The sequence below is a fragment of the Ostrea edulis genome, chromosome 7 (genome assembly GCF_947568905.1).
Source record: "Ostrea edulis chromosome 7, xbOstEdul1.1, whole genome shotgun sequence".
NCBI lineage: Eukaryota > Metazoa > Mollusca > Bivalvia > Ostreida > Ostreidae > Ostrea > Ostrea edulis.
Window position 1 is genome coordinate 69,076,745 of NC_079170.1, and position 27,997 is coordinate 69,104,741.

The 27,997-nt window shown below is 34.8% G+C and overlaps 1 protein-coding gene across 1 annotated transcript in view; it reads right to left on the reverse strand.

Annotated features, from left to right (window-relative positions):
* Positions 1-9,800: 9,800 nt before the first annotated feature.
* Positions 9,801-27,997, reverse strand: part of LOC125653795 (uncharacterized) — a 30,844-nt gene continuing 12,647 nt past the window's right edge. The window contains exons 6-12 of the mRNA XM_056145201.1: positions 26,304-26,435; positions 20,486-20,608; positions 12,954-13,019; positions 11,599-11,682; positions 11,072-11,204; positions 10,451-10,538; positions 9,801-10,345 (exon numbers count right to left, since the gene is read on the reverse strand). Coding sequence (XP_056001176.1) covers positions 10,034-10,345; positions 10,451-10,538; positions 11,072-11,204; positions 11,599-11,682; positions 12,954-13,019; positions 20,486-20,608; positions 26,304-26,435 — 938 coding nt within the window. The 3' untranslated portion in view covers positions 9,801-10,033. The remainder of the gene's footprint in view (positions 10,346-10,450; positions 10,539-11,071; positions 11,205-11,598; positions 11,683-12,953; positions 13,020-20,485; positions 20,609-26,303; positions 26,436-27,997) is intronic.

Consider the following 27,997-nt stretch of genomic DNA (forward strand, 5'->3'; position numbering starts at 1 on the left):
GTCCAGTTGGACTGTAGTTGAAAGAAGATGAAGAACAAGAACATGTTGGTGGATTACGTATATGATGGTCTATATCTAAGCACTGCAAAGTTTGTTTATAATTAAAAAGTTTGGATGCAATAGTAGAAGTATAGCTGTAGAAAATACAGGGTGTAGACTTGAACTTGAAATAAGTTGGAATACACGACTGAACCCTTTTATGACGAAGAATGTTGCTTATGTTGACGGCATCTACTCCTTTGTTTGTAAATTTGAGCTTAAGGAACTGACGGCATGATTTGGAAGGAATATCATCCATGGTCCGTGCTGGTTTATAGAGCCTGTGGTAGGCAACATCCATAATCATAGAGTTCAGTCTATATTCAGGTGTTGAAAAATCCAAGTATAGACTATCCATAGCTTCTTCAAATAACGTATGTAAAACCCTCAATGTGTCTTAAATCATAACTGTTCTTTGTACATTTGCCCCTTGTGGGTCCATAATTGGTTAATAAATCATATCATATACAATAAAATGAATAATTTTAAAAATCTTTTTGAACTTGTTTCTGTTAATATATTTAAAACTATGACATGATTCATTTAAAAAAATTTACAAAATGTGTAACAGGCCTAGATACTTACTCTTTTCCAACTTCATCTAGTGAAATGTCTGATAAATCAGACTGTATTAAACAGATTTTCTTCAATGCTGATGGACCAGGCGTTGAAGTAACAGAGGGATGAAGACGTTTTCCGCAGGCACATTTGTCGATTTGTCTTGTTCATCCTTAGCTTCATAGCTAGAACAACGAAATATAAACGTTTACAGATCACAGTTTACCCCTTCCGTACCTCACAATATTTACGTTACCAACTAGCTTATGGAGATGCTTGTTTGTTGTGTATTACTTCAGCAACAAATAACATCGGCTAGATATAAAATAAAGCTTAGAAGACCAATAATGTATTTAGAGTTTTCCCCAATCTTTCTTATAAATATCGTGCAAAATAATGGATATAATATACTACACACTTACTTGTCAAGCAGAATCTGCAACTTCGATGTTTGTTTTCAAAGACAGTTTTGTCCGTAGCTCCGTCCAACGATCGTACTGGTCCCCAATATATATTTTGTTTCTGTTTAATTTAGCATTAGCTTCTCTTTTATTCCTTTTTCTTGCTAAATCTGTTAGTTTTACTTTCGATCCCCATTTCCCCGACATCTTTTACGTAATCTCCGATACTCTGCATGCACATGCGTATATCAGCCTCCGAGGGTTTGACCCAGAGGTCACTTGCATATCTCCGATTACGTCAGGAAAAGACTGTCTTGCAAGACAAAAATTCTGGCACTGCTAATTTTCTCGTTTTCAGTGCGTTTTAGACCTTCGTTGAGTTCAAATTGAGTTTAGAATTTTATATTTCGCATCGAAAAAACGTTTTAGCGACACTTTCGTGATTTAAAAAAATTGCCGCCGCCGACAGCTTATATTGATTTAACTGCAAGACCAGACAAAATTTTGAAATCCTGAAGCTCTTGCAGTGTTACATCCAGTCACATTTTAGAACCATCTAGAAAATTGTGTTATGAAAACATTTCATTACCGATGCGTTTGCTACTTCGTATCTTGATTGCTAGTATTTGTGCGTATAATAAAACTAAATAAGGGGATATTGGGTATTCTTGCTTACAGCCTCTCCCATTCAAAAACCATCTTGTTCTCTCGAGTCGACAGAATACAATGCTTCCGTTTCAAGACCTTAAAACAGAATGTACCCACTCTATTTTCATATCTGATGACATCACAAAATGTTTATATTTTGCCGACAACCCGACGTAGCTATCAAACGCCGACTATTCATTGATATTATGACTAATAATGCATATCTATTGATAGTAATGATAGTAACTACATTGTGCAAAATTCTGCTTCCCTAATCCATAAAAATGCCACTAAAATACCATGACACGTGATACATCAAGCATGGGGGAAATCTTATATGACCCCCCCCCAAAAAAAAAAACTCCGAAAACGTGGCATACTCCGGCTTCACGCAGTACGAGTTAAGTCCCTTTATTGAGAACGAATGAATCAGTTATTGGTTCAAGATAGACAACCCCTGTGTCTTTTTTTAGTGCAATATGCTTATATGTCATCATCGTTAATGCAAGGTGAAGATAACGAACAGTGATCAATCTCATAACTCCTACAAGCAATACAAAATAGATAGTTGGGCAAACACGGACCCCTGAACACACCAGAGGTGGGATCAGGTGCCTAGGAGGAGTAAGTATCCCCTGTTGACCGGTCACACCCGCCGTGAGCCCCATATCCTGATCAATCTCTGTAATCCCAGTATCTTCATCAAGCGCAATAACTGCTTCCTTTACAATATTTACAACAAAGAAAACTTTTTTTTCAACGAGGCATCCTTTTCATCTCCCTTTTTTTCTTACAACAAGTAACAGATTTGGTAAAATATTCTAGTAGGAGAACTAACGGTGAGTGTTTAATTCCAAACATTATGCTTTTCAGTCATTTACTGTGCGTAAATAGTTGTTACTTTTAATTCTATCTGGAACAGCGTTTAACCACTATGGTCGCCGTATTTCAGTTTTGCACACATCAGTTGTGCTTTTAGCTAAACATTCTGTTTTCACCTACAGTTATTACTGTTGGGTTTTTTTATCCCAAGGTAATTATCCATCATTAAGTGTGGAGGACTAAGCAATCTAAAAGGAAGTCCACATCACCGTACGCAACCATCTCCCCCGTAAATACAAGACCGGGTCGTGGTGTTATGTATTAGCAGCAAGGAAAGTCTTGATTCGGCTTTATGTTGTTTATTTTTGTAGAAATGTATAAGTATGAGTATAAGGCATTGACCTATAAGCAAAACAAATAAAAATTGTCCCTGAGGGTCTCTACAGTCCAGTAGCTAAGTACTTCGTTACTAGCTTGAAAATACGGATGTATATTTAATTGCTGTTATAAAATTTAGAAATTCCTTTCAAAATTAAGGATTATCTCCCTCATGCATAGCTCTTATCCTTGGACGAATTTGGCTCCACATATTCCTCATATAACCTATCTAATTCTTTTATCACTTCTGGTTTACTAAACACAGAAGAATAGATGGTACGTACTTTGGTACTTGTTTGGCACGCTGTTTTTGGCTATATTTAGATCTAAAACTTCATAGTTATTTCGGATTTCAAACATTTCGGTTGAGCATCACTGAAGAGACATTATTTGTTGAAATGTGCATCTGGTGCATCAAAATTGGTACCGTATAAGTTTTACATTAGACAAAAAGTACAAGTTCATAATTTGAATAAACTATTGACAATAAGTTGCCAATAATACAGCATACATTTATAATAGAAAAATATGTTCTGTAAGAAATTGACCTTTGAACTTACAAACAAATTCTGAAAATATACTTAGACAACTTTAACTGCAAAAATACAATAAAGTATAAACGTTGCAATTAAGAATAAGAGTCATATACAAAAATATTGTAGTAAGGTAAGACTTAAGTAAATATGATTCTTACGTACCACAAGATGCACCTGATTGAAGCTGGACAGCTAGACCTTCGAAGTAAAATGTACACTGCTCTGATTTACTAAGTTTGAACGGTAACTCATAGATAAATGTTAATCATGACTATTGGGTAATACTTAATGACGAATGAAATTTAGCGTTACAAAAATATCAACTCAATCCAATGCGCAGAAGAAAAACAACTCAATCCGATGCGCAGAAGAAGTCCTACTCAATCCGACATTTACTAAACTTTTCAAAAATATAATCAAACGAAAAATGAATAAATATATAAGAAATAAATAAGAATAGATTTGTACTACCACACATGGAAGCCTACACCCCACCCCCAGTGGCACCAGAACCCCTGATGATACTACATGTACAACCCTACCAGTATATAGTGCCCCTCAGACTCGGATCTCGGAGCTGGATCCTCATCACGACAATAACCAACAACTGCTACTGCATTGGGTAGTTGTAGATAAGTATATAAGCACCTGCTACATCAGACACTGTTTCACATGTATGTATTTCTTCAAGTACTACACTATCATCTAAGATTAACCCAACGTCTCTCAGTCTATCAAAGGATTTGGGTCTCAATGTCCCACAATCAATTCAGGAAAAATCTGAGGAAATGATAATATTGACTTAGTTAAAGTGTTATATAGGTTTATAATAGAGTATTGAATGTTATATAGGTTTATAATAGAGTGTTGAATGTTATATAGATTTAAATGGAGTGTTGAATGTTATATAGGTTTATAATGGAGTGTTGAATGTTATATAGGTTTATAATCGAGTGTTGAGTGTTATATAGGTTTATAATGGAGTGTGGGATGTTATGTAGGTTTATAATGGAGTTTGGGATGTTATATAGGTTTATAATGGAGTGTTGAATGTTAGGTAGGTTTATAATGGAGTGTTGAATGTTATATATCTTTATAATGGAGTGTTGAATATTATCTATGTTTATAATGGAGTGTTGGAGATTATATAGGTTTACAATTGATTTTTGAATGTTATATAGGTTTATAATGGAGGGTGGGATGTTATATAGGTTTATAATGGAGTTTGGAATGTTACATAGGTTTAAAATGGAGTGTTGAATGTTATATAGGTTTATAATAGAGTGTGGGATGCTATGTAAGTTTATAATGAAGTGTTGAGTGTTATATAGGTTTATAATGGAGGGTGGGATGTTATGTAGGTTTATAATGGAGTATTGAATGTTAGGTAGGTTTATAATAGAGAGTTGAATGTTATGTGGGTTTATAATGGAGTATGGGATGTTAGATAGTTTTATAATGGAGTGTTGGAGGTTATATAGGTTTATAATGGAGTGTTGAATGTTAGATAGGTTTATAATGGAATGTGAGATGTTATATAGGTTTTTAATGGAGTGTTGAATGTTATATAGATTTATAATGGAGTGTTGGAGGTTATGTAGGTTTATAATGGAGTGTGGGATGTTATATAGGTTTATAATGAAGTGTTGAATGTTATAAAGGTTTAGAATGAGTGCTGAATGTTATATATGTTCATAATAGAGTGTTGAATGTTATATAGGTTTATAATGAAGTGCTGAATGTTATATAGGTTTATAATGGAGTATTGGATGTTATATAGGTTTATAATAGAGTGTTAAATGTTATATAGGTTTATAATGGAGTGTTGAATGTTATAAAGGTTTATAATGGTGTTTTGAATATTTTATAGGTTTATAATGGAGTGTTGAATGTTATATAGGTTTATAATGGAGTGTGAGATGTTATGTAGGTTTATAATGGAGTGTGGGATGTTATATAGGTTTATAATGGAGTGTTGAATGTTATATAGATTTAAATGGAGTGTTGAATGTTACATAGGTTTATAATGGAGTGTTGAATGTTACATAGGTTTATAATGGAGTGTTGAATGTTATATAGGTTTATAATAGAGAGTTGAATGTTATGTAGGTTTATAATGGAGTGTTGAATGTTAGATAGGTTTATAATGGAGTGTTGAATGTTATATAGGTTTATGATAGAGTGTTGAATGTTATATAGGTTTTTAATGGAGTGTTGAATGTTATATAGATTTATAATGGAGTGTTGGAGGTTATGTAGGTTTATAATGGAGTGTGGGATGTTATATAGGTTTATAATGAAGTATTGAATGTTATAAAGGTTTAGAATGAGTGCTGAATGTTATATAGGTTCATAATAGAGTGTTGAATGTTATATAGGTTTATAATGAAGTGCTGAATGTTATATAGGTTTATAATGGAGTATTGGATGTTATATAGGTTTATAATAGAGTGTTAAATGTTATATAGGTTTATAATGGAGTGTTGAATGTTATAAAGGTTTATAATGGTGTTTTGAATATTTTATAGGTTTATAATGGAGTTTGGGATGCTATGTAAGTTTATAATGGAGTGTTGAATGTTATATACGTTTATAATGGAGTTTTGAATATTTTATAAGTTTATAATGGAGTGTTGAATGTTATATAGGTTTATAATGGAGTGTGAGATGTTATGTAGGTTTATAATGGAGTGTGGGATGTTATATAGGTTTATAATGGAGTGTTGAATGTTATATATATTTAAATGGAGTGTTGAATGTTACATAGGTTTATAATGGAGTGTTGAATGTTATATAGATTTATAATGGAGTGTTGAATGTTATATAGATTTAAATGGAGTGTTGAATGTTACATACGTTTATAATGGAGTGTTGAATGTTATGTAGGTATACAATGGAGTGTGGGATGTTATGTAGGTTTATAATGGAATATGGGATGTTATATAGGTTTATAATCGAGTATTAAGTGTTATATAGGTTTATAATGGAGTTTGGGATGTTATATACGTTTATAATGGAGTGTTGAATGTTATATAGGTTTATAATGGAGTGTGAGATGTTATATAGGTTTATAATCGAGTATTAAGTGTTATATAGGTTTATAATGGAGTTTGGGATGTTATATACGTTTATAATGGAGTGCTGAATGTTATATAGGTTTATAATGGAGTATTGGATGTTATATAGGTTTATAATAGAGTGTTAAATGTTATATAGGTTTATAATGGAGTGTTGAATGTTATAAAGGTTTATAATGGTGTTTTGAATATTTTATAGGTTTATAATGGAGTTTGGGATGCTATGTTAGTTTATAATGGAGTGTTGAATGTTATATACGTTTATAATGGAGTTTTGAATATTTTATAAGTTTATAATGGAGTGTTGAATGTTATATAGGTTTATAATGGAGTGTGAGATGTTATGTAGGTTTATAATGGAGTGTGGGATGTTATATAGGTTTATAATGGAGTGTTGAATGTTATATAGATTTAAATGGAGTGTTGAATGTTACATAGGTTTATAATGGAGTGTTGAATGTTATATAGATTTATAATGGAGTGTTGAATGTTATATAGATTTAAATGGAGTGTTGAATATTACACACGTTTATAATGGAGTGTTGAATGTTATGTAGGTATACAATGGAGTGTGGGATGTTATGTAGGTTTATAATGGAATATGGGATGTTATATAGGTTTATAATCGAGGATTAAGTGTTATATAGGTTTATAATGGAGTTTGGGATGTTATATACGTTTATAATGGAGTGTTGAATGTTATATAGGTTTATAATGGAGTGTGAGATGTTATTTAGGTTTATAATGGAGTGTTGAATGTTATATAGGTTTATAATCGAGTATTGAGTGTTATATAGGTTTATAATGGAATGTGGGATGTTATATAGGTTTATAATGGAGTGTTGGATGTTATTTAGGTTTATAATGGAGTGTTGAATGTTATATAGATTTATAATATAGTGTTGAATGTTATACAGGTTTATAATGGAGTGTTGAATGTTATATAGATTTAAATGGAGTGTTGAATGTTACATAGGTTTATAATGGAGAGTTGAGTGTTACGTAGGTTTATAATGGAATATGGGATGTTATATAGGTTTATAATCGAGTGTTGAATGTTATATAAGTTTATAATCGAGTGTTGGAGGTTATATAGGTTTATAATGGAGTTTGGGATGTTATATAGGTTTATAATGGAGTGTTGAATGTTATATAGATTTAAATGGAGTGTTGAATGTAATATAGGTTTATAATGGCGTGTTGAATGTTATATAGATTTATTATGGAGTGTGGGTTGTTATATAGGTTTATAATGGAGTGTGAGTTGTTATATAGGTTTATAACGGAGTGTTAAATGTTATATAGGTTTATAATGGAGTATTGAATGTTATATAGGTTTATGATATAGTGTTGAATGTTATATAGGTTTCTGATAGAGTGTTGAATGTTACATAGGTTTATAATGGAGTGTTGAATGTTATATAGGTTTATAATAGAGTGTTGAATGTTATGTAGGTTTATAATGGAGTATTGGATGTTATGTAGGTTTATAATGGAGTATTGAATGTTATATAGGTTTATAATTGAATGTTGAATGTTATATAGGTTTCTGATAGAGTGTTGAATGTTATGTAGGTTTATAATGGAGTGTTGGATGTTATATAAGACTATAATGGAGTGTTGAATGTTATATAGGTTTATAATGGCGTGTTGGATGTCATATTGGTTTATAATGGAGTGTTAGATGTTATATAGGTTTATAATGGAGTGTGTAATGTGATATAGGTTTATAATTGAGTGGTGAATGTTATATAGGTTTATGATAGAGTGTTGAATGTTATGTAGGTTTATAATGGAGAGTTGAATGTTTTATAGGTTTATAATGGAGTGTGGGATGTTATGTAGGTTTATAATGGAGAGTTGAATGTTATGTAGGTTTATAATAGAGTGTTGAATGTTATGTAGGTTTATAATGGAGTATTGGATGTTATATAGGTTTATAATGGAGTGTTGAATATTATATAGGTTTATGATAGAGTGTTGAATGTTATGTAGGTTTATAATGGAGTGTTGAATGTTATGTAGGTTTATAATGGAGTGTTGAATGTTATATAGGTTTATAATAGAGAGTTGAATGTTATGTAGGTTTATAATGGAGTGTTGAATGTTATATAGGTTTATGATAGAGTGTTGAATGTTACATAGGTTTATAATGGAGTGTTGAATGTTATATAGGTTTATAATAGAGAGTTGAATGTTATGTAGGTTTCTGATAGAGTGTTGAATGTTATGTAGGTTTATAATGGAGTGTTGGATGTTATATAAGAATATAATGGAGTGTTGAATGTTATATAGGTTTATAATAGCGTGTTGGATGTCATATTGGTTTATAATGGAGTGTTAGATGTTATATAGGTTTATAATGGAGTGTGTAATGTGATATAGGTTTATAATTGAGTGGTGAATGTTATATAGGTTTATGATAGAGTGTTGAATGTTATGTAGGTTTATAATGGAGAGTTGAATGTTTTATAGGTTTATAATGGAGTGTTGGATGTTATGTAGGTTTATAATGGAGAGTTGAATGTTATGTAGGTTTATAATAGAATGTTGAATGTTATGTAGGTTTATAATGGAGTATTGGATGTTATATAGGTTTATGATAGAGTGTTGAATGCTATGTAGGTTTATAATGGAGTGTTGAATGTTATGTAGGTTTATAATGGAGTGTTGAATATTATATAGGTTTATGATAGAGTGTTGAATGTTATGTAGGTTTATAATGGAGTGTTGAATGTTATGTAGGTTTATAATGGAGTGTTGAATGTTATATAGGTTTATAATAGAGAGTTGAATGTTATGTAGGTTTATAATGGAGTGTTGAATGTTATATAGGTTTATGATAGAGTGTTGAATGTTACATAGGTTTATAATGGAGTGTTGAATGTTATATAGGTTTATAATAGAGAGTTGAATGTTATGTAGGTTTATAATGGAGTGTTGAATGTTAGATAGGTTTATAATGGAGTGTTGAATGTTATATAGGTTTATGATAGAGTGTTGAATGTTATATAGGTTTATAATGGAGTGTTGAATGTTATATAGGTTTATGATATAGTGTTGAATGTTATGTAGCTTTATAATGGAGTGATGGAGGTTATGTAGGTTTATAATGGAGTTTTGACGGTTATACATGCTTCTGAACAATTTGTTGTACTGTAATGGCACATTATTGTGGAAAGTTGGTGTAACAAACACGTGTTTGTTTACACTCCTCTCCCGCACTATTTTTTTGTGACTTATCAAGGTCGAGTATCTTCCATATAAGATACCAATAGTACAATGGGTGTGGCTCTTACTTACATGAACCATGAAAACCAACAATAACAACAACAAGAGACTTTGATAAACTATGCTACGTTTATGTGCCTTGTTTTGATAGATGTTTGTACATGCAAGTGTGTTCCACAATGCACAGAAGCCATACCGTTCCCTAGATTTTAACTTTCGGGTGATATCGAAAGTTGTACTTTTTTTCTAAAATGTAAACATTACAGTTTATCTTTGAAATAAACAAGACATGACAAGACGATGTGTAAATTTCGTTCATCAGCGGATTAATGGAGAAGAATTGTCACGATACGTTCCTGTTTTCCATTGTAAAATAGTGATCACTGCTCTCTACGAATCCTGATGTGTCGTACACATCACCATTCTGTTTTGACCCCATTCCACGCTCTAATTTGGAGTTGAGATGCCAGTAATCCTCATCAGGGGCTCCGTGCTCTGTGGATGGGTGGGCGTGGTCGTAGTCGTCTAAGTCAGCACCAGGCTTTTCCTTTTCATTCAAGTGGTTATAAATGTCGCCATTGTCGTTGTCGGATGGACATTTTATGTTGGAGTATGTGGCCTCTCTGATGGTTGGTCGCACGTGAGATACCTGTTTCTATATATAATAATAATCATAATAATAATCATAATAAAATATATTTACATATATAATAAAAACTACAACGTGGAATTACAAATTGATATTTTGAGACTATTTTACCGTATCTGTTGTATTTGAAATTTGACTTGATTCTCCAAATTCTGTATCTTTGTCATATGATTGATTAACGACTACTTTTCTGCAATCACTGAAATAAAACAATGATTTCTTGTTACGAATAAGGAGTTTCCATCAACTTAGTAAACATGCTCTCATTTAATTCTATGAAAATTCTAAGTTAAGTCGATTGTAGCTCTACTGACCAATGTAGATAACTCTAGGAAATAGGTAATAGTGAACTTATTCTTTTATGAATAAGGGTTGTGTTATTTCTGGTTGCACATACATGTCTATTGCAAGTGAAGAACGGAATATAAAACGACTATCAATTACATGCAACTGTCGAAATCACACAAAAGGACCTAATAAAACTGTCACAGGCCACTGGGCTTAGACTCCCTTACCCACATTGCACTTTTTATAGTTTGGAGGACCGGACATCTGACACCCCCCGCCCTCTTCTCAATTTCAGACACGTATTTACATAACCAAGACAGTAACCATTTATCTATAGCTAGGATTCAGGTATGATTAATGATTAGAACTAATGCGATACATGTAGCCAATATTTATATGATTTCTGAGCTCCTTGAATGTATCTACTACTTTGAGATTTCTTACTTGTTTTGCTTTCCGTGGGATTCACGCTTTCGCAAGAAAATCATGATGCCAAGACTGACCACGATTCCCAGGACAAAACCTCCAATCGCAGCTCCCGCTACTGTTCCCGCACTAGAACCCTTCCCAGCATTCTCTGGAGGAAATACAAATAAACCATCATTGGTAATAAAAGACTCCAATCTTACATACTCCTCGCTCAGCTTCACTGTCGTGTACGTATATAAAATAGAGATTGATTGATTGAATATTGTTTAACGTCCCTCTCGAGAATATTTCACTCATATAGAGACGTCACCACTGCCGGTGAAGGGCTCCAAAATTTAGGCCTATGCTCGGCGCTTACGACCTTTGAACAGAGAGGGGTCTTTATCGTGCTGTGACACAGGAACTCGGTTCTGTGGTCTCATCCGAAGGACCGCCCCATTTAGTCGCCTTCTACGACCAGCAAGGGGTACTGAGGACCTATTCTAATCCAAATCCCCGCGGGGCTGTAAAATAGAGAAAACAAATGATGGTATTCATTTTACCACTAGCTTGGTACTGTTGCTGCGTGTTCGGGTCACTGGTACTGATCGCGCTATCGCTTTCTGTGGTTGTACCGGATATTTCATCTGTATAAAACAACATTACAAGTACGTTACTGAAGTAATGGATGCTATATAAGTATATTTCAAATGCATATATCTATATATCATCTGTTTTATATTTTTACTCTCATTTTATGCATAAACGTATTCCTATTTCTGGGATTGATGGGCTGGGTGGAGATGAAGAAATCCATTTAAACAATAAATTGATTCCTTTGTTGTTTAATCAGATGATGAAGGTAGGAAACATTGAAGAAAAAATTCATAACCCGTGTTATTGTTTAGATTTAAGTACTAAAATATCATAGCGTTGGTCAAAGGAACAGCCAAGACACCCTTTGACCGTGGCGACCCTTCATATTTGTTGATACAGGTTGTACTAAATAAACGTATCGAACTAGTTTGCAACAAACATCAATTCATTGTCGAGGATAAAAACAAGGTCAGTTTCAAAAGAAATACAAGAAATGTTTGTAAAACATATATCCCTCTCGTGGTGCAAAACTGAAAAAGGTTATACACATGCATCATAATAATGGAGTGTTAAATGTTATGTAGGTTTATAATGGAGTGTTGAATGTTATATGCCCTTTGATCATATGACCTCAAATCAATAGGGCTCATTTACTTCTTAGGATACACCAGTGAATCAAATTTGGTGTCTGTCAAGCAAATGGTTCTCAAGATCTTGAGCATATTCCTATATCCGGTTTGACCCTTGACTTTTGACTATAGTGCCTCAACATCAATAAGGATCATTTACCCTTTGTCATGCACCAGCTTGCAGTGAATTCCAAAGTGCAGTTTGTCTTTTGACCGTTGGCCGTGTGACCTAAAACTTATTTACTCTTTATCGTGTATCAGTCTATTAAGTTTGGTTTTAATCAAGCAAATGTATCTTAAAATATAAGAGACCACATATTCCTATATCCATTTTGACCCTTCACCTTTCATTATTTGACTTCAAAATCAAGAATGGTCATCTACTCTTTATTATGTAACAGTGCACCAAGTTTGATGTATGTCAACCAAAGTGTTCTTTAGATAATCATCGGACAGTATCCTACTATATTGAGAGTGGATTGACCCTTGACGTTTTGACCTGAAAATCAATAGGGTCATCTTCTACTCATAACCAATATAAACATGCAATATCACAATCAAGTGAATGGTGCTGAATATATTGCTCGGCATAATAAAAGAAAAGAGTCCATGAATGTGAATATAATTAATGTTTAACAAAATCGTATTATGAGGTTAAACCAACAGAAAGTTAAACAATTGAATCAATGTACCGTGAGGTTGTGATGACCGTTGGGAGCTGATGATCTGAGAGTCTGTCGTCATACTGGATTTCTCACCTGAAAATTATTTTCACATATTCTGTACCTGTATTTCATCCAAATACTGAAATCATATTTATATGACGTTATGGGACCCCTGCTATCACAGAGAACATAACATGTTTGATAGCTAACATTTTTGTGGCGCTGAATGATTTTCCCACTTTGCATGTTGAGTTTAATATTATACATTTTATGTTGGGTTTAATATTATACATTTTTTTCAAAATGTGTTTATAGTTTAGCTTCGTTAATGCTCATAATCTTAATATTTTTGATAACAAGATTCATCACATGACGTACATTTCGTGCAACATTTGTAAAAGATTCGAATTGAGTTACTTTGAACTTATAATATACTATAAGTCAAAAGTCAGAGAAAATAGCTAGAGAGTCAAATTGTTCATAAATGAAAGGTGAAGATAACGAACAGTGATCAATATCATAACTCCTACAAGCAATGCAAAATAGACAGTTGGGCAAACACAGACCCCTGGACACACCAGAGGTGGGATCAGTTGCCTAGGAGGAGTAAGCATCCCCTGTTGACCGGTCACACCCACCGTGAGCCCTATATCCTGTTCAGGTAAACGGACTTATCTGCAGTCAAAATCAGTATGCCAAGAACGGCTTCATAATCGGTATGAAACACATCATACAATACTTCGCAATCTTTAATTAGATAATTCATTAAGTGTTTTGGGAACTTTTTTCTCAAAAGAAAAAAAGATTAGCTACATGTATATAGAATGAGGTCAAGGGACAAAGTACCAAAGTTTTCACAATAGGTATTCACAGTTTTCAGGAAATTGAGGTCCGGTTTTACAATCTAAAGGGTTTACTATTAGTAAAACAGGCTATTATAATGCTAAAAATGTTTACTGTTATACTAGTTCAACCCATCACATTTTTCTACCGTATATTGAAATGTTTACTGAGGGATCAATGTTTTATGAAGGGGTCAAACTTTCAAATCAGGCAACATTATTTTACTAAGGGGTCAGGAAGTTAACTGCGAATGTCCAGGAGCAACTATTTATAACAGGAGTGAATGTGTTATTGTTCAACATGATTCTTTTCTAACAGAAGTGAATTGTTAGTGTTCAACATATATATACTGTATAGGGGGAAAATAAATTGCGGGGGAAATTTTCGCTATATTCGTGGTCTAGACAAATACGCGAATTTAAGTAGCCGTGAATATTCTTATTTTTATTATTCTTTAATACACAATGTGGGTTTTTTTTCAAAAAAGGGGAGGGGGCTTATAGTGATTCGAATCCGCGAATTTATGAAACAGCGAATGTGTCTGAATGAAAAAACCACGAAAATAACAACCCGTGAAATTATTCCCCCATACAGTATTATATACACTACTGTATTAAGGTAGCGACGGATAGCAACCACGTGATCAGTAAAAAATTTGTATTTTCAAGTGAATTTATTTTCCGGAATTCCTTACTCCGTCATAGAATAGTCGAAAAACAAAAAGGGGTTCCGAAAGTGTTTTGTTGCTGTGACTGACTCGCCTAGAGAAAATCAGCACATACCACATAAGTATACGTCAATATCTGTAATAATGGTAGATCAAATGTTTCATCTGTGTGAAACTTTTTGCCAAACGAAATGTTAAACCAACCACCAATCCATGTACATAGATGCACTACGTAAACAAAGTTGTTGATTGATGCATCGTAATGTCCGAGTGCTGCATGCTGCGAGATTAAAGGCCGGAAGTAACCTAGAAAAATTTACACCCCTACAGCAATTAAGCATATATGGCAAGAGGGCAGGGCTTAGCAGTGTTATCAGAATAAGCAGCAGTCTGATGCTTGACTCTACACGTGCTCTGTAGCAGACGATATTTTGAACAGGGAGACTGGCATGATTTATCAAAATAAACTAAAGTTTCCCTGCATTACTCTACCACTCTGCTTGATTTGTGAGGCACTGAAAGGATATGTTTTTACTTTAACACAACTGCACCCTAGGAACTACAAAATGAATTCATCATTGTTTTATCCATGTCTTTTAAAACACGTAGTGTTTTTGATAATATTACACAAATATTGGTATATATGATATATTATTATACTTTCATGTAAAATACTCGAACCTGATTGGTCGAGAAGCATTTGAAAAAACATATTGTTACCCTCTGAGAACAAAAAACACGCGCCCCAGGGTGATAGTATCTAGCAACGGGTAACAATACTTGACAACGGGTGATATTATAAAAAATTATCACATGCGTCAAATTTATGCGCGTACGGTTCGCCGTAGATTGCTAGACGACGTCGTTTGAGCGTTTGTAATAAACGCGAGTACCCGCATCGAAATACGAAATATCGCATGACAGTGATTGATCAAATGTCAACAGACGTAAGTTTTTCTGCTTTCCAGTTTACATAACATTCAGTAAGATAAAACAAATATTGCATGTAGTTGAGGGTAACATTGAAATTTTCACCCCTCGAGAAACCATTGTCAACCTCGGCTACGCCTCGGTTGACAATGGTTTTCTCGGGGTGAAAATTTGCAATGTTACCCTCAACTACATGCAATATTTATATACTAATACTTATGATTTTCCTCTTGGTACCTTTCAATTATGAGAAGAATTTGGGGGTGGGGGTGGATTGTAGCTGTGCAATGGAGGACATGTGCATTGAAGGATTATTAAGAAACACTTTGCCCATTATAATAATTGGAGACCTACTATCTGTGATTATCTCTTTTGATATTGTAATGTTCACAAGTAAGAGTCCAGATTGAGAGTAATTTTAGAGTGATGGTTGATCAATTGGACATTTGTCATCATTGGTGAGAGACAATGGGAGTTACACAACTGGCCTTAGGAGATTTTTGCTTAATCAGACAAACATCATGCTTGACATTATTCGAGAAAAGGTACCAGCAATTCTGCAAAACTCTGAAACAGCGATAAGACTGAACAGTCCTAATGAGTTATTTTTATAAAGTTAACAATTTTTTTTTTAAAGGAATGTGATTATATATGATTAAAAAATAAAATCTGGATTTACCAATGATATATGAGTAAGTACTTTTTTCCACGTTATACAGTTTGATTACATGTTTCCTTTGGTGAAATTCCCCTTATCAAGAACTAGACAAGCATGCTCGTGCAATATGTGAGTCAACATCCGGTGTAAACAATAACAAAAGATAATCACACCCACAAACTGCCAGTCTCTAGTTTGAAATACAAATTTAGCCCTGCTTCAGATTTTTGAGGCCAAAATCAAAACTTCATAAGAATTTATATCTAAAATAGATATGGCCAATATATGCACAGTTATGAGGGGAAGAAGCATATCCATTTTAAAATTTCAGTACAACAGCTTACTCTTTATTTTTGCAAAATAAGTGCTGCAATCTGAATGTGACCAGAAAATTCATATATTCCACCATTTTCACCGATTGGCTGCTTTTATACCCAATTGCCGATCTTTAAATACTGTTTATACAGTCTTTGAGATGCTAAACAAAGTTTCTTGCTAGAAGAGGAATTTGGTGGATGCATGCAACTTGAACAACGAAATCTTAGGTGCGTTTGGTGAGTGAAAAAAAAAATGCCATAAACTGATAAATTTTTATTCAAAAGTTCAACTCACATTTCCTCTGCTATTTCACAACGTGATTTATGATAACATCTGTAAGTTTAAACACACGACATACAGTAGATGTATTATTTTGTGAGTATATATGTATTCCATGTGTGCTTAAAATATAACTCCAACCTGTGCATGTAAATGTAAACGGGCGGCATGTATATGTATACCACATTTGTAAACATTAGCTCTCACAATTCTTTTATTAAGAAAATATCGTTATGAAAATAACCGTCACGAAAATAACATACCTTGAACTACATGTATAAAAGTGATGAAAAACAAATGTCTACTATCTAGGGGTATGGGAGAACCGGGTAGAAAGTGTGTGTGTGTGGGGGGGGGGGGCATGTGTTGTATTATAATTCCCTAGACTGATGTGTACATATACTATTACTTTGAAATTTCAGTGACCTAAGAAATATATCAAACCTGAGGTTTCGTGTTTCACACAAACATGTAGGTTGGCAAAACATTTTTAAAAATAATGTAAATTAATTACAAGTCTGCATATGCCCTCGTATAGGTAAATGTATGCATTGTATGTATAAGTAAAATATGTATACTACACGTATGTCCTTCTCTCGACCCACAATTTGTAAATAAACAGATATGATGAGTCAATGGCAGTTTATGAAAACATATATGTCATCTCATATTGCAATTAATAATTTTGAAACATCAGTATTTAAATTTTCACTGAATATGTGTTGAGACACAATTTTAAAATTCACATTGTCTGATGCAGTCTTATTACTCAATGTTATAATATAGACCTAACTGTGCAAATATCAGTTATGATGATCTTTTTTTCTAGGCATCAGCCTGAGGACCAATGGAGGTTAGATAGGACCAGTGCAGGTTGAAGTGGGTTTCGAGTCAACAAGTGTAACAGAAAGAGAGGTACTATATTTTCTTTAGATAAAGATCAGGCAGTATTTGTAAGACAATTCTGAGTATATCAGATATTCATCGTTTTTGCTATATTTAAATATATTTATCTATATTTTGAACAGGTACTCCATTTACAGTGATGATGGACCCCCACAACTCCATAAATTTAAAAATATTTGATCAAGTTCCGAAGATTAAAGAACTACTGCAAAATTTGGGACTTGGATGAAAAACATTTATTCACTTATATGAGCTCAGAGCAGTGGATGTTGTACAACATACTTTAAACTAAATTGTGAATTTAAGGGAAAACAAGTACATGTACTCGTGTATTACATGTACATGTCTTTTGAAAGACAATAATATTGCATAGATAGAAAGGAAATTTCACTGTTGATTATTCTTTCTCAGATATATTAGTAAAAAATGTGCACATGATAGGATACCAATTTTATAACTTCAATCAATTTGTTTGAATTATCCTTGTAATTCAGAATTTAGTTGAAACATACATCATTGATACATTAATGTACATCACATTTTTAGTAAAGTTTCATAATGGAACTAATCCCCCCCCCCCCCCCCCCCCCCCTTATACATACAGTGAACATAGACCTTCACCTGGGGAAAATTACAGTGAATTAATGCAATATACATGCATTCTCAGTTATCCAATAATGAGTTTTTGGTTCATTGTGAAACTACAATTAGGAATCTTAAACCTATGAAAGACACACCTTTATGTGAGGGCAAGATGGTTCAGATGGACTTAGTGATCCATGGGCAGTCCATGGGTCTCTTTCCATTGATATTAATTATTTATTGAAATATCAAATGGTTATTTAAACATATTTGGTGTATTATACTGTATAGTGATATCAATTTCTATCAAAAAATGTGTATATGTAATATATTGGGTCCAGTTATTACGAGAAAGTGTATGAAAAATAACTAAATATTTAGGCAATCATTGTGAGTGCAAAAAGGTCAACTGCAATAGCAAACACTATAAATCATTCTTAAATGGCTCATAGAAATTTCTAGTATTGTGATGTTGAATGCTCAAAGTGATAATTTGGGAATGCTTAATCATTTAAGGTCAATAGTTTATCTCTGCTGAATGTATCTCTTAAAATTCATTTCTAGAAGGGAGGGGGTAGGGTTTCAAAATCTGACATAGTTTCAGATTAAACCTCATTTGGTTTTTTCTTTTTTTCTATTCAATATTTTAGATACTACTTGACTTATGGTAAAAATGAAATAAAATCAGAAATTTTATGAGAAGAATTTTTTTGTTGACAGAAAATTTATGCCTGATAGTGTTTGAAAAACGCCATATCTAGGGTGAATTTGGTCAATTGCGAAGTCCAAGCATCCTAATGTTTTCCTTCTAAAGATGCATTTTGAATTTCTAATTAATGTTGATTTTTTTTATCTGTTTGTGTTTAATTTACATAACTATATATGACAAACAATATTTCTGGTGTCAATGAAATTTTTATTGGCTGCTGTGTTAATTTGCTCAATTTTGGCATTGTTTGTCTTTTGGGGCTGCAAAAGAGGGGATTTCAATCTCGCTTTCCTAAAAAAAAAATTAACCTGATTACTTTTGTTGGTTTTTTAATATGTTTTAGGATAAAGTCCAAATATCATAATAAATAAAATTGAAAAAAATTCAATGAGTGGTTTTTTGGGGGCAAGCTATCAATAGCTACCTTAATTTAATTAAGTTAATGTTAAAGAGATTTGAACAGTCTCGGTTAAAGGTCATAGGAGACGATTTTCAAAAAAAAACTTGTTTTCCACGAAAATGAGTTCTTCTTTAATACGCAATTTCCGAGTTTTAATAGTTCTTTCCATTTGTAGAACTCTCACGAACAGTGAGACGCAAAACGTACTATCGTCCACAAGTGGTGGGTACAAATGCTTATCGCTGCCTTCATATGTTGCCTAAAGGTCGATTATCAGACATCATGCAACCACCCTAACTGCAGGGACACACAATATTAGTAAGTTTAATAGTATCTAATAATAAAATAGTTTAAACAAAAACCGATAATAACCATTTTTCTTTGATTAAATATCACTCATGCAAAGGAGGAAATAAAAAATAATTTAATATTTAATTTAATGGCCTAATTCAATCAAATATTCTCCATATGGTCTGTTTAATGTATACCAAAGGCTGATATCAACAAAATATATACTTTCATTACTTTCATCCGTATTTACATAGCTAGTCTATAGTATATGTATACGTCTTGTACCCACCCAAGCGTTCAACAGAACACTGAACGTACCTCTATCACAGAAGAGCTGATATTTCGGAAGTTGCGTATTACTTAACATATGTAAAGAAGTCATTCAAAAAAAATCGTAAGGTAACAGGCGCTGCAGACCGTCAAATGTTGCTGTGGTGTAAAGTATCAAATATTATAAGATGATTTATCGCCTTTGCTTGATGACGTCAAAAGAGACCAGCCTGACGCAAATGTGTATTTGTATATACTAACAACTGCGGGTTTTAGCCGTCAAAATATTCAATGTGCTTACATTCAACTCTAATGTAGAAAGTCAGGTATTTCTATATACTTTTGTTTAAATGATCCAACGTTCAGAAAGACTTGGGTGTGAAATCTACACCGAGAACACAGAACTCGAAGTTGTTTCACAGGCACATGAAGTATGGATATTACTACCCACCCACCCACCCACCCCTTTTCATAATTTTTTTTTTGGTGGCAATAATTTCTCTGAAATGTGTGAATTCCCAGTCTATCTCATCCCTCTTTCGATTCATGTAATCGTCTCACGCTTTTTGTAAGCTTCAGAGATTGGTCTTCTACCGATATAATAAAATGTCTCTTGTCAACCATTTTTTTTTTCCTCTTTTCATTTTAGCGTTTGAAAGTTTAGTCAGAGTTGTATTTATCTGATTTAGAATTATGTTTGACTTACACAGTAAACCATGCTGAATAAACCCCAGGCAACATGCACACAACCCAGCGTTACAGCAGCTGTTGTCGGTTGACCGAGAACATTGCGTGTCATCAATGCAAAATTGGCCGAGAGAAGCTTCATCTGCAATACAAATTAATATACATTCAATGTTGAAGATATGCGTGAAGAACAAGCCATTCTATGTACGTTGTTTAATTTGCTTTAGGCCTTTTTTATGCAAATCGGAAATCCATTTTTCTGTCCTTTTTTAAAACAAGGGAGAATGTCATGAAAAGCATGTTTGAGAAGGTCATATCGTACATATCATAGAACCAATCAAAATCAATTATCAATTAAAAGGAGACCGAAATTTATGACAAAGAAAAGCTGGAATCAGAACTCGAATACAGTAAGGAGATGGTAATTGTAACAGTGTACGATTTCATTACGAAGAGCATAAAATAATGCGTGTTCGGATATCAGACTTCATTTGCTACGACCATTCGTGATTTTTCTGTCAGATTAAAGTAAACTTCTATCATTGATTCTGATAGACAGATGAATTGATTAATTGTATCCTGTTTAACGTCCCTAACTAAAATCTTTAAATCATATGGAATGATATCTATAAACATTAAGTGAATGTCGCTGGCTTGATATACCATTATATATGTACATCTAGCTACAACGTTTAACCCCTTTTGAGGTCATCCCTATTTCAATATTCCTTGGGTTGTTCTCTTGTTTATATATAGATAACATGAAGTACAATATAACGTAAAATATTCATTTGAATCTTTATAACAATACAAATCTAAAATCTAACTTATTTCTATATCGACTTCAAACTAGAGCTCGATGTCAATTCTATTGAAAAAGAAATCACCAGATATCTTAATCTGAAACGCGATAAACAAATTAATACAAGTACCAGAAAATACTGTGTACAACAAAAAAGCCCACCGGCCTTTTCGGTCACCTGAGTACTAGTGAAAAGTGGTATACCCCCAGGCACTATGAAATCTAGAAATAAATCATATTCTGAATATCTAAGTTATATTCTAATGTTCAGCAACAGTATAAAACAAGATTTGTTCTTAAAACTGAAATGCCCTCAACCCTGATGAAAGGCTTTAATAAAACCCATCCTAGAGTCAAAACCCTGAGTTATGAAATTCACCATTTTTGTAAATCCTTTTCTGTTATTCCTAAATATGCATTTAGAGTCCACACAATATCAGCAAACTTCAAGAGGTCCTTGTGTGGTTGTAGAGAAGAACATTTTTGAATATATGTCGACTTTTTGGCAGTTTTGGTCCCATCCCTAGGATCCCAAGGGTGCAGAAGTCCATAAATTTACCAGTATGCTCCCCCCACCCTGTCCCAAAGATGCTTCATACCAAATTTGAAACGAATTGGAATGGCAGTTATCAAGAAGAACTTAAAAATAACCAATTATTAACGCACGACGCATGACGACGAACGACAATCAGTCAAAACCAATTATCAAATAAAAGGTGTAGACGTAACAATAAAGAACATATCCAATCATCAAAGTGTCGGAAGAAGCCACCCCCCCCCCCTCCTCCTTCACTTCCAAGAATGAATTAGAAACACTGCAATTACAAAAACTCTTTGTTCACTAAAATCACTGATCCAATGTTGTTGATTAATCTAAATCAATGTAATATTAGTCCAATGTCATCAATCGTCAATGAGATTTCAAAAACCCTTTTTCAAGTCAGCTGCGTCAACAAACTAAACACTAGTTAAAGTTTTGAAAGAAATACAAAATGAGTTTATTGTTTTGATTTTTTACCATCTTTTTGCCATTTTAACCTAGCAGAAAAAAATAGAATAAATCGTTTCTACGATATAAAACGTCGTTTCCACGATTTGCAAAAGATGTTTCTACGATTTAAAAAAGTCGTCTGTACGATTTAGAATAATCATTGTACGATTTAGGAAATTGTAGAAATGACAGATAAGAGTGAAAAATTCTTCAGCGAGACTTTAAACAATATACAACCAACCAAACATGACCTATAATATATACTTTACATAATTATGTAATATGTAGTGTGAAAAACGCTCCTGCCGTGGTACATTATCGAAACTATCTCCTACAGAAGTAAATATTGCACATTCGCTAGGTACAGGGTCTGTGATAAAAAGGGGCATAATGTAAGTAGAAACTGCCTAGTTCAACACAAGTAAAATTAAAGTCAATAGTTTTATACCAAAGATCACACATCCATATTCTCATTTCTACTGGGGGTTCAATTTGGCATTGAATTATCATGGGAACGAAATGTGCTCCTTTGTTAGCTGACCGGTTTCTATATTCATATGAAGCAGAATTTATTCAAAAATTTCTACGCGAGAAGAAACAAGAGGCCCATGGGCCACATCGCTCACCTGAGTCACCTTGGTCCATATCAGAAGATTTTCCATATCTATTTGCATGTAAAACCGTAGTCCCTATTATGGCCCCAAACCTACCCCTGGAAGCCATGGTTTTTGCAAACTTGAATCTACACTATGTCAGAAAGCTTTCATGTAAATGTGAGAAGAAGATTTTTAAAGATTTTCCCTATATATTTGTATGTAAAACTTTGATCCCCTATTGTGGCCCCATCCTACCCCCCCCCCCCCCCGGGGGGGGGGGGGGGGGGGGGGGGGGCATGATTTTAACAAACCTGAATCTGCACTATATCAGAAAGCTTTAATATAAATCTCAGCTTTTCTGGCTTAGTGGTTCTGGGAAGAAGATTTTTAAAGATTTTCCCTATATATTTGTATGTAAAACTTTGACCCCCTATTGTGGCCCCATCCGACCCCCGGGGGCCATGATTTTAACAATTTAGAATCTGCATTATATAAGGAAGCTTTCATATAAATCTCAGCTTTTCTGGCTTAGTGGTTCTTGAGGAGAAGATTTTTAAAGATTTGCCCTATATATTTGTATGTAAAACTTTGATCCCCTATTGTGGCCCCATCCGACCCCCGGGGGGCATGATTTTAACAATTTAGAATCTGCATTATATCAGGAAGCTTTCATATAAATCTCAGCTTTTCTGGCTCAGTGGTTCTTGAGAAGATTTTTAAAGATTTTCCCTATATATTTGTATGTAAAACTTTGATGCCCCCCTATTGTGGCCCCATCCGATCCCCGGGGGTCATGATTTTAACAATTTAGAATCTGTACTATATCAGGAACCTTTCATATAAATCTCAGCTTTTCTGACTCAGTGGTTCTTGGGAAGAAGACTTTTAAAGATTTTTCCTATATATTTGTATGTAAAACTTTGATCCCCTATTGTGGCCCCATCCGACCCCCGGGGGTCATGATTTTAACAATTAGAATCTGCATTATATAAGGAAGCTTTCATATAAATCTCAGCTTTTCTGGCTTAGTGGTTCTTGAGAAGACGAATTTTAAAGATTTTCCCTATATATTTGTATGTAAAACTTTAATCCCCTATTGTGGTCCCATCCGACCCCCGGGGGCCATGATTTTAACAATTTAGAATCTGCATTATATAAGGAAGCTTTCATATAAACCTCAGCTTTTCTGCCTCAGTGGTTCTTGAGAAGAAGAATTTTAAAGATTTTCCCTATATATTTGTATGTAAAACTTTGATCCCCTATTGTGGCCCCATCCAACCCCCGGGGGCCATGATTTTAACAATTAGAATCTATATTATATAAGGAAGCTTTCATATAAATCTCAGCTTTTCTGGCTCAGTGGTTCTTGAGAAGAAGAATTTTAAAGATTTTCCCTATATATTTGTATGTAAAACTTTGATCCCCTATTGTGGCCCCATCCTACCCCAGGGAGCTATGATTTTAACAATTTAGAATCTGTACTATATCAGGAAGCTTTCATATAAATCTCAGCTTTTCTGGCTCAGTGGTTCTTGAGAAGAAGATTTTTAAAGATTTTCCCTATATATTTGTATGTAAAACTTTGATCCCCTATTGTGGCCCCATCCAACCCCCGGGGGCCATGATTTTAACAATTTAGAATCTGCATTATATAAGAAAGCTTTCATATAAATCTCAGCTTTTCTGGCTTAGTGGTTCTTGAGAAGAAGATTTTTAAATATTTTCCCCATATATTTGTATGTAAAACTTTGATCCCCTATTGTGACCCCATCCTACCCCCGGGGGCCATGATTTTAACAATTTAGAATCTGCATTATATAAGAAAGCTTTCATATAAATCTCAGCTTTTCTGGCTCAGTGGTTCTTGAGAAGAAGATTTTTAAAGATTTTCCCTATATATTTGTATGTAAAACTTTGACCCCCTATTGTGGCCCCATCCGACCCCCGGGGGCCATGATTTTAACAATTTAGAATCTGCATTATACAAAAAAGCTTTCATATAAATCTCAGCTTTTCTGGCTCAGTGGTTCTTGAGAAGAAGATTTTTAAAGATTTTCCCTATATATTTGTATGTAAAACTTTGACCTCCTATTGTGGCCCCATCCGACCCCCGGGGGCCATGATTTTAACAATTTAGAATCTGCATTATACAAAAAAGCTTTCATATAAATCTCAGCTTTTCTGGCTTAGTGGTTCTTCAGAAGAAGATTTTTAAAGATTTTCCCTATATATTTGTATGTAAAACTTTGATCCCCTATTGTGACCCCATCCTACCCCCGGGGGCCATGATTTTAACAATTTAGAATCTGCACTACCTAATGAAGTTTATCTATAAATTTCATCTTTTCTGACCCAGTGGTTCTTGAGAAGAAGAGTTTTTAATGACCCTACCCTATTTTTACCTTTTCTTGATTATCTCCCCTTGGAAGGTGGCCTGGCCCTTTATTTTAACAATTTAGAATTCCCTTTACCTAAGGATGTTTTGTGCCAATTTTGGTTGAAATTGGCCCAGTGGTTGTTGAGAAGAAGTTGAAAATGTGAAAAGTTTACAGACGAACAGGCGGACGGACAGACGGACGGACGCCGGAATACGGGTGATCAGAAAAGCTCACTTGAGCTTTCAGCTCAGGTGAGCTAAAAATCTCTCGCTGTGGCCTTCAATTCGACATTTAGATATATCGATGACGTTTTGTCTATTAACAATAATAGCTTTCATTCATTTGTCGATTTGATATATCCCTGTGAGCTCGAAATAAAGGACACCACAGAGTCGTCCACTTCTGCTTCATATGTAGATATCTTATTGAAAGTAGACATTAATGGCAAACTGACAACTCAACTGTATGACAAACGGGATGATTTCAGCTTCTCCATCGTCAACTTCCCATATTTATGTAGCAATATTCCATTATCACCTGCATATGGTGTTTATGTATCTCAACTGATTCGATATGCAAGAGCTTGTTCTGCGTATAGTCAGTTTTTAAATCGAGGTAAGCTACTGACAAACAAGTTGATAGTACAAGAGTTTCAACAGTCTCGATTGAAGTCAGCATTTCGCAAGTTCTGTGGTTGATATAACGATCTAGTTCGTCAGTACAACCTCGCATTGGGTCAAATGCTGTCTGACGTGTTTTGTACCGATTGTTACGCTGTTCTTGGCACACTGATTTTGACTGCGGATAACTCCGTTTACCTGATCAGGATATAGGGCTCACGGCGGGTGTGACCGGTCAACGGGGGATGCTTCCTCCTCCTCGGCACCTGATCCCACCTCTGGTGTATCCAGGGGTCCGTGTTTGCCCAACTATATATTTTGTAATGCTTATAGGAGTTGTGAGATTAATCACTGTTCGTTATCTTCACCTTGCATTGAAGATGTTGGGAAGGTTCAATGATTGTGATCCAATTTAAACTTTGTTTGCAATACACAAATGTGTTGACTTACTTGGGTAGCAGTTTGAACCACTCCTGTAATATCCGGATCGACAGTCACATTTGCTCATTAAACAGTTTCCGGAATTCGCTGAACCCGTGCACTGCTCGTTTATATCACAGTGGTCGCCGATAATCAAACCAACTGGTAACATAAAAAAGAATCTGGTACTGTTTAACGCAGCAAAAATGCAGTTTTTGTGAAGTTTTGTTACTCATATTATCTCCCTCACGCATAGCTCTTATCCTTAGACGAATTTGACTCCACTTTTTTGGCACACTGTTTTTCCCTATAATAGCTCTAAACTTTCATTGTTATTTCGGATTTCAAATATTTCGGTTGAGCATCACTGAAGAGACATTATTTGTCGAAATGCGCATCTGGTGCATCAAAATAGATACCGTATAAGTTTTACATCTATATACTACTCAAAATTTGATAAGGATCACTAGGTTATATGTGTGTAATTTACCACTAACATAACAAAAGACATAAATTTGACTCAGAAACGTGTTTTCTCAGGTTATGAATGAAAATTCATGAACGGCATGCACTTTTATCAATATGGAATGCTTGAAATTTGATAACAACACCAAAAGGCATTTCATTACAAAAAGTTAACAGCAAACCAGAGAAAGAATTACACAGTTTTGGGGGATAGTCCATCATGACACTTAGTCAATGAAGTGTCAATACCGGGTATGGCCTTCCCTTGCGTCAATGACGGCTTGACAACGTCGAGCCATGCTGTCAATAAGCACCCGGATGTTTCCAATGGGAAGGTTGTTCCACTCTCCCACGAGGGCGTTTCCGAGCTCTGCCAAAGTCGTGGGTTGTGCTCTACGGCGTGAAAAGGCAACCTGCAGCATGTTCCATACATGGTCAATCGGGTTCAAGTCGGCGAGCGCGCTGGCCAGTCCATACGGACAATTGTCTCTTACTGAAGGTACTGTTCCACCACCCTGGCGCGATGAGGACGGGCGTTATCATCCATCAGGATGAACTCATGGCCAACAGCACCAGCGTAGGGTCTGACGTAAACATCGACGATCTCATCCCGGTACCGCACCCCGTCATTGTTCCTCTCTCCAGGACATGGAGATCTCTTCTTCCATCCCTGCTGATTTCACCCCAGACCATGATGGAACCACCACCATAACGGTCATGTTCAAAGATGTTGGCATCATGGAAATGTTCACGTTGTCGTCGCCACACTCGGTGCCTCCTGTCTGTAAAGTCCAAACAATACCTGGACTCATCGGTAAATAGAACTTGAACCCAATCGTTCTGTGTCCAAGTGACATGATTTTCAGCCCAGTCCAATCGCTCCCGCCGGTGTCAAACAGTCAGAGGGACTCGAACACATGCCCTTCCCGGGTTGAGACCTGCATTGTGAAGCCGATTCCGTATCGTTTGAGTGGACACATTCACCCCCGAGGCGTTCAGGAGGTCGTTACGTAGGCTGGTTGCTGTCCAGAAGGGATGCTGTCGTGTCTGAAGAGCCACAAAATGGTCTTGGCGTTGGTTTGTCGACCTCTGACGACCACCCCCATGTCGGTGTGCTGCTGTACCAAAAGTTTGCTGTCGGTTCCAGGCCTTGTTTACAACGCTCTGGCTGACGTTTAGGGCATTTGCAACGTCACGTTGTGAATAGCCAGCGTCAAGCATTCCAATACATATGCCCAGTTGTTCTGTCGTCAGGCAAC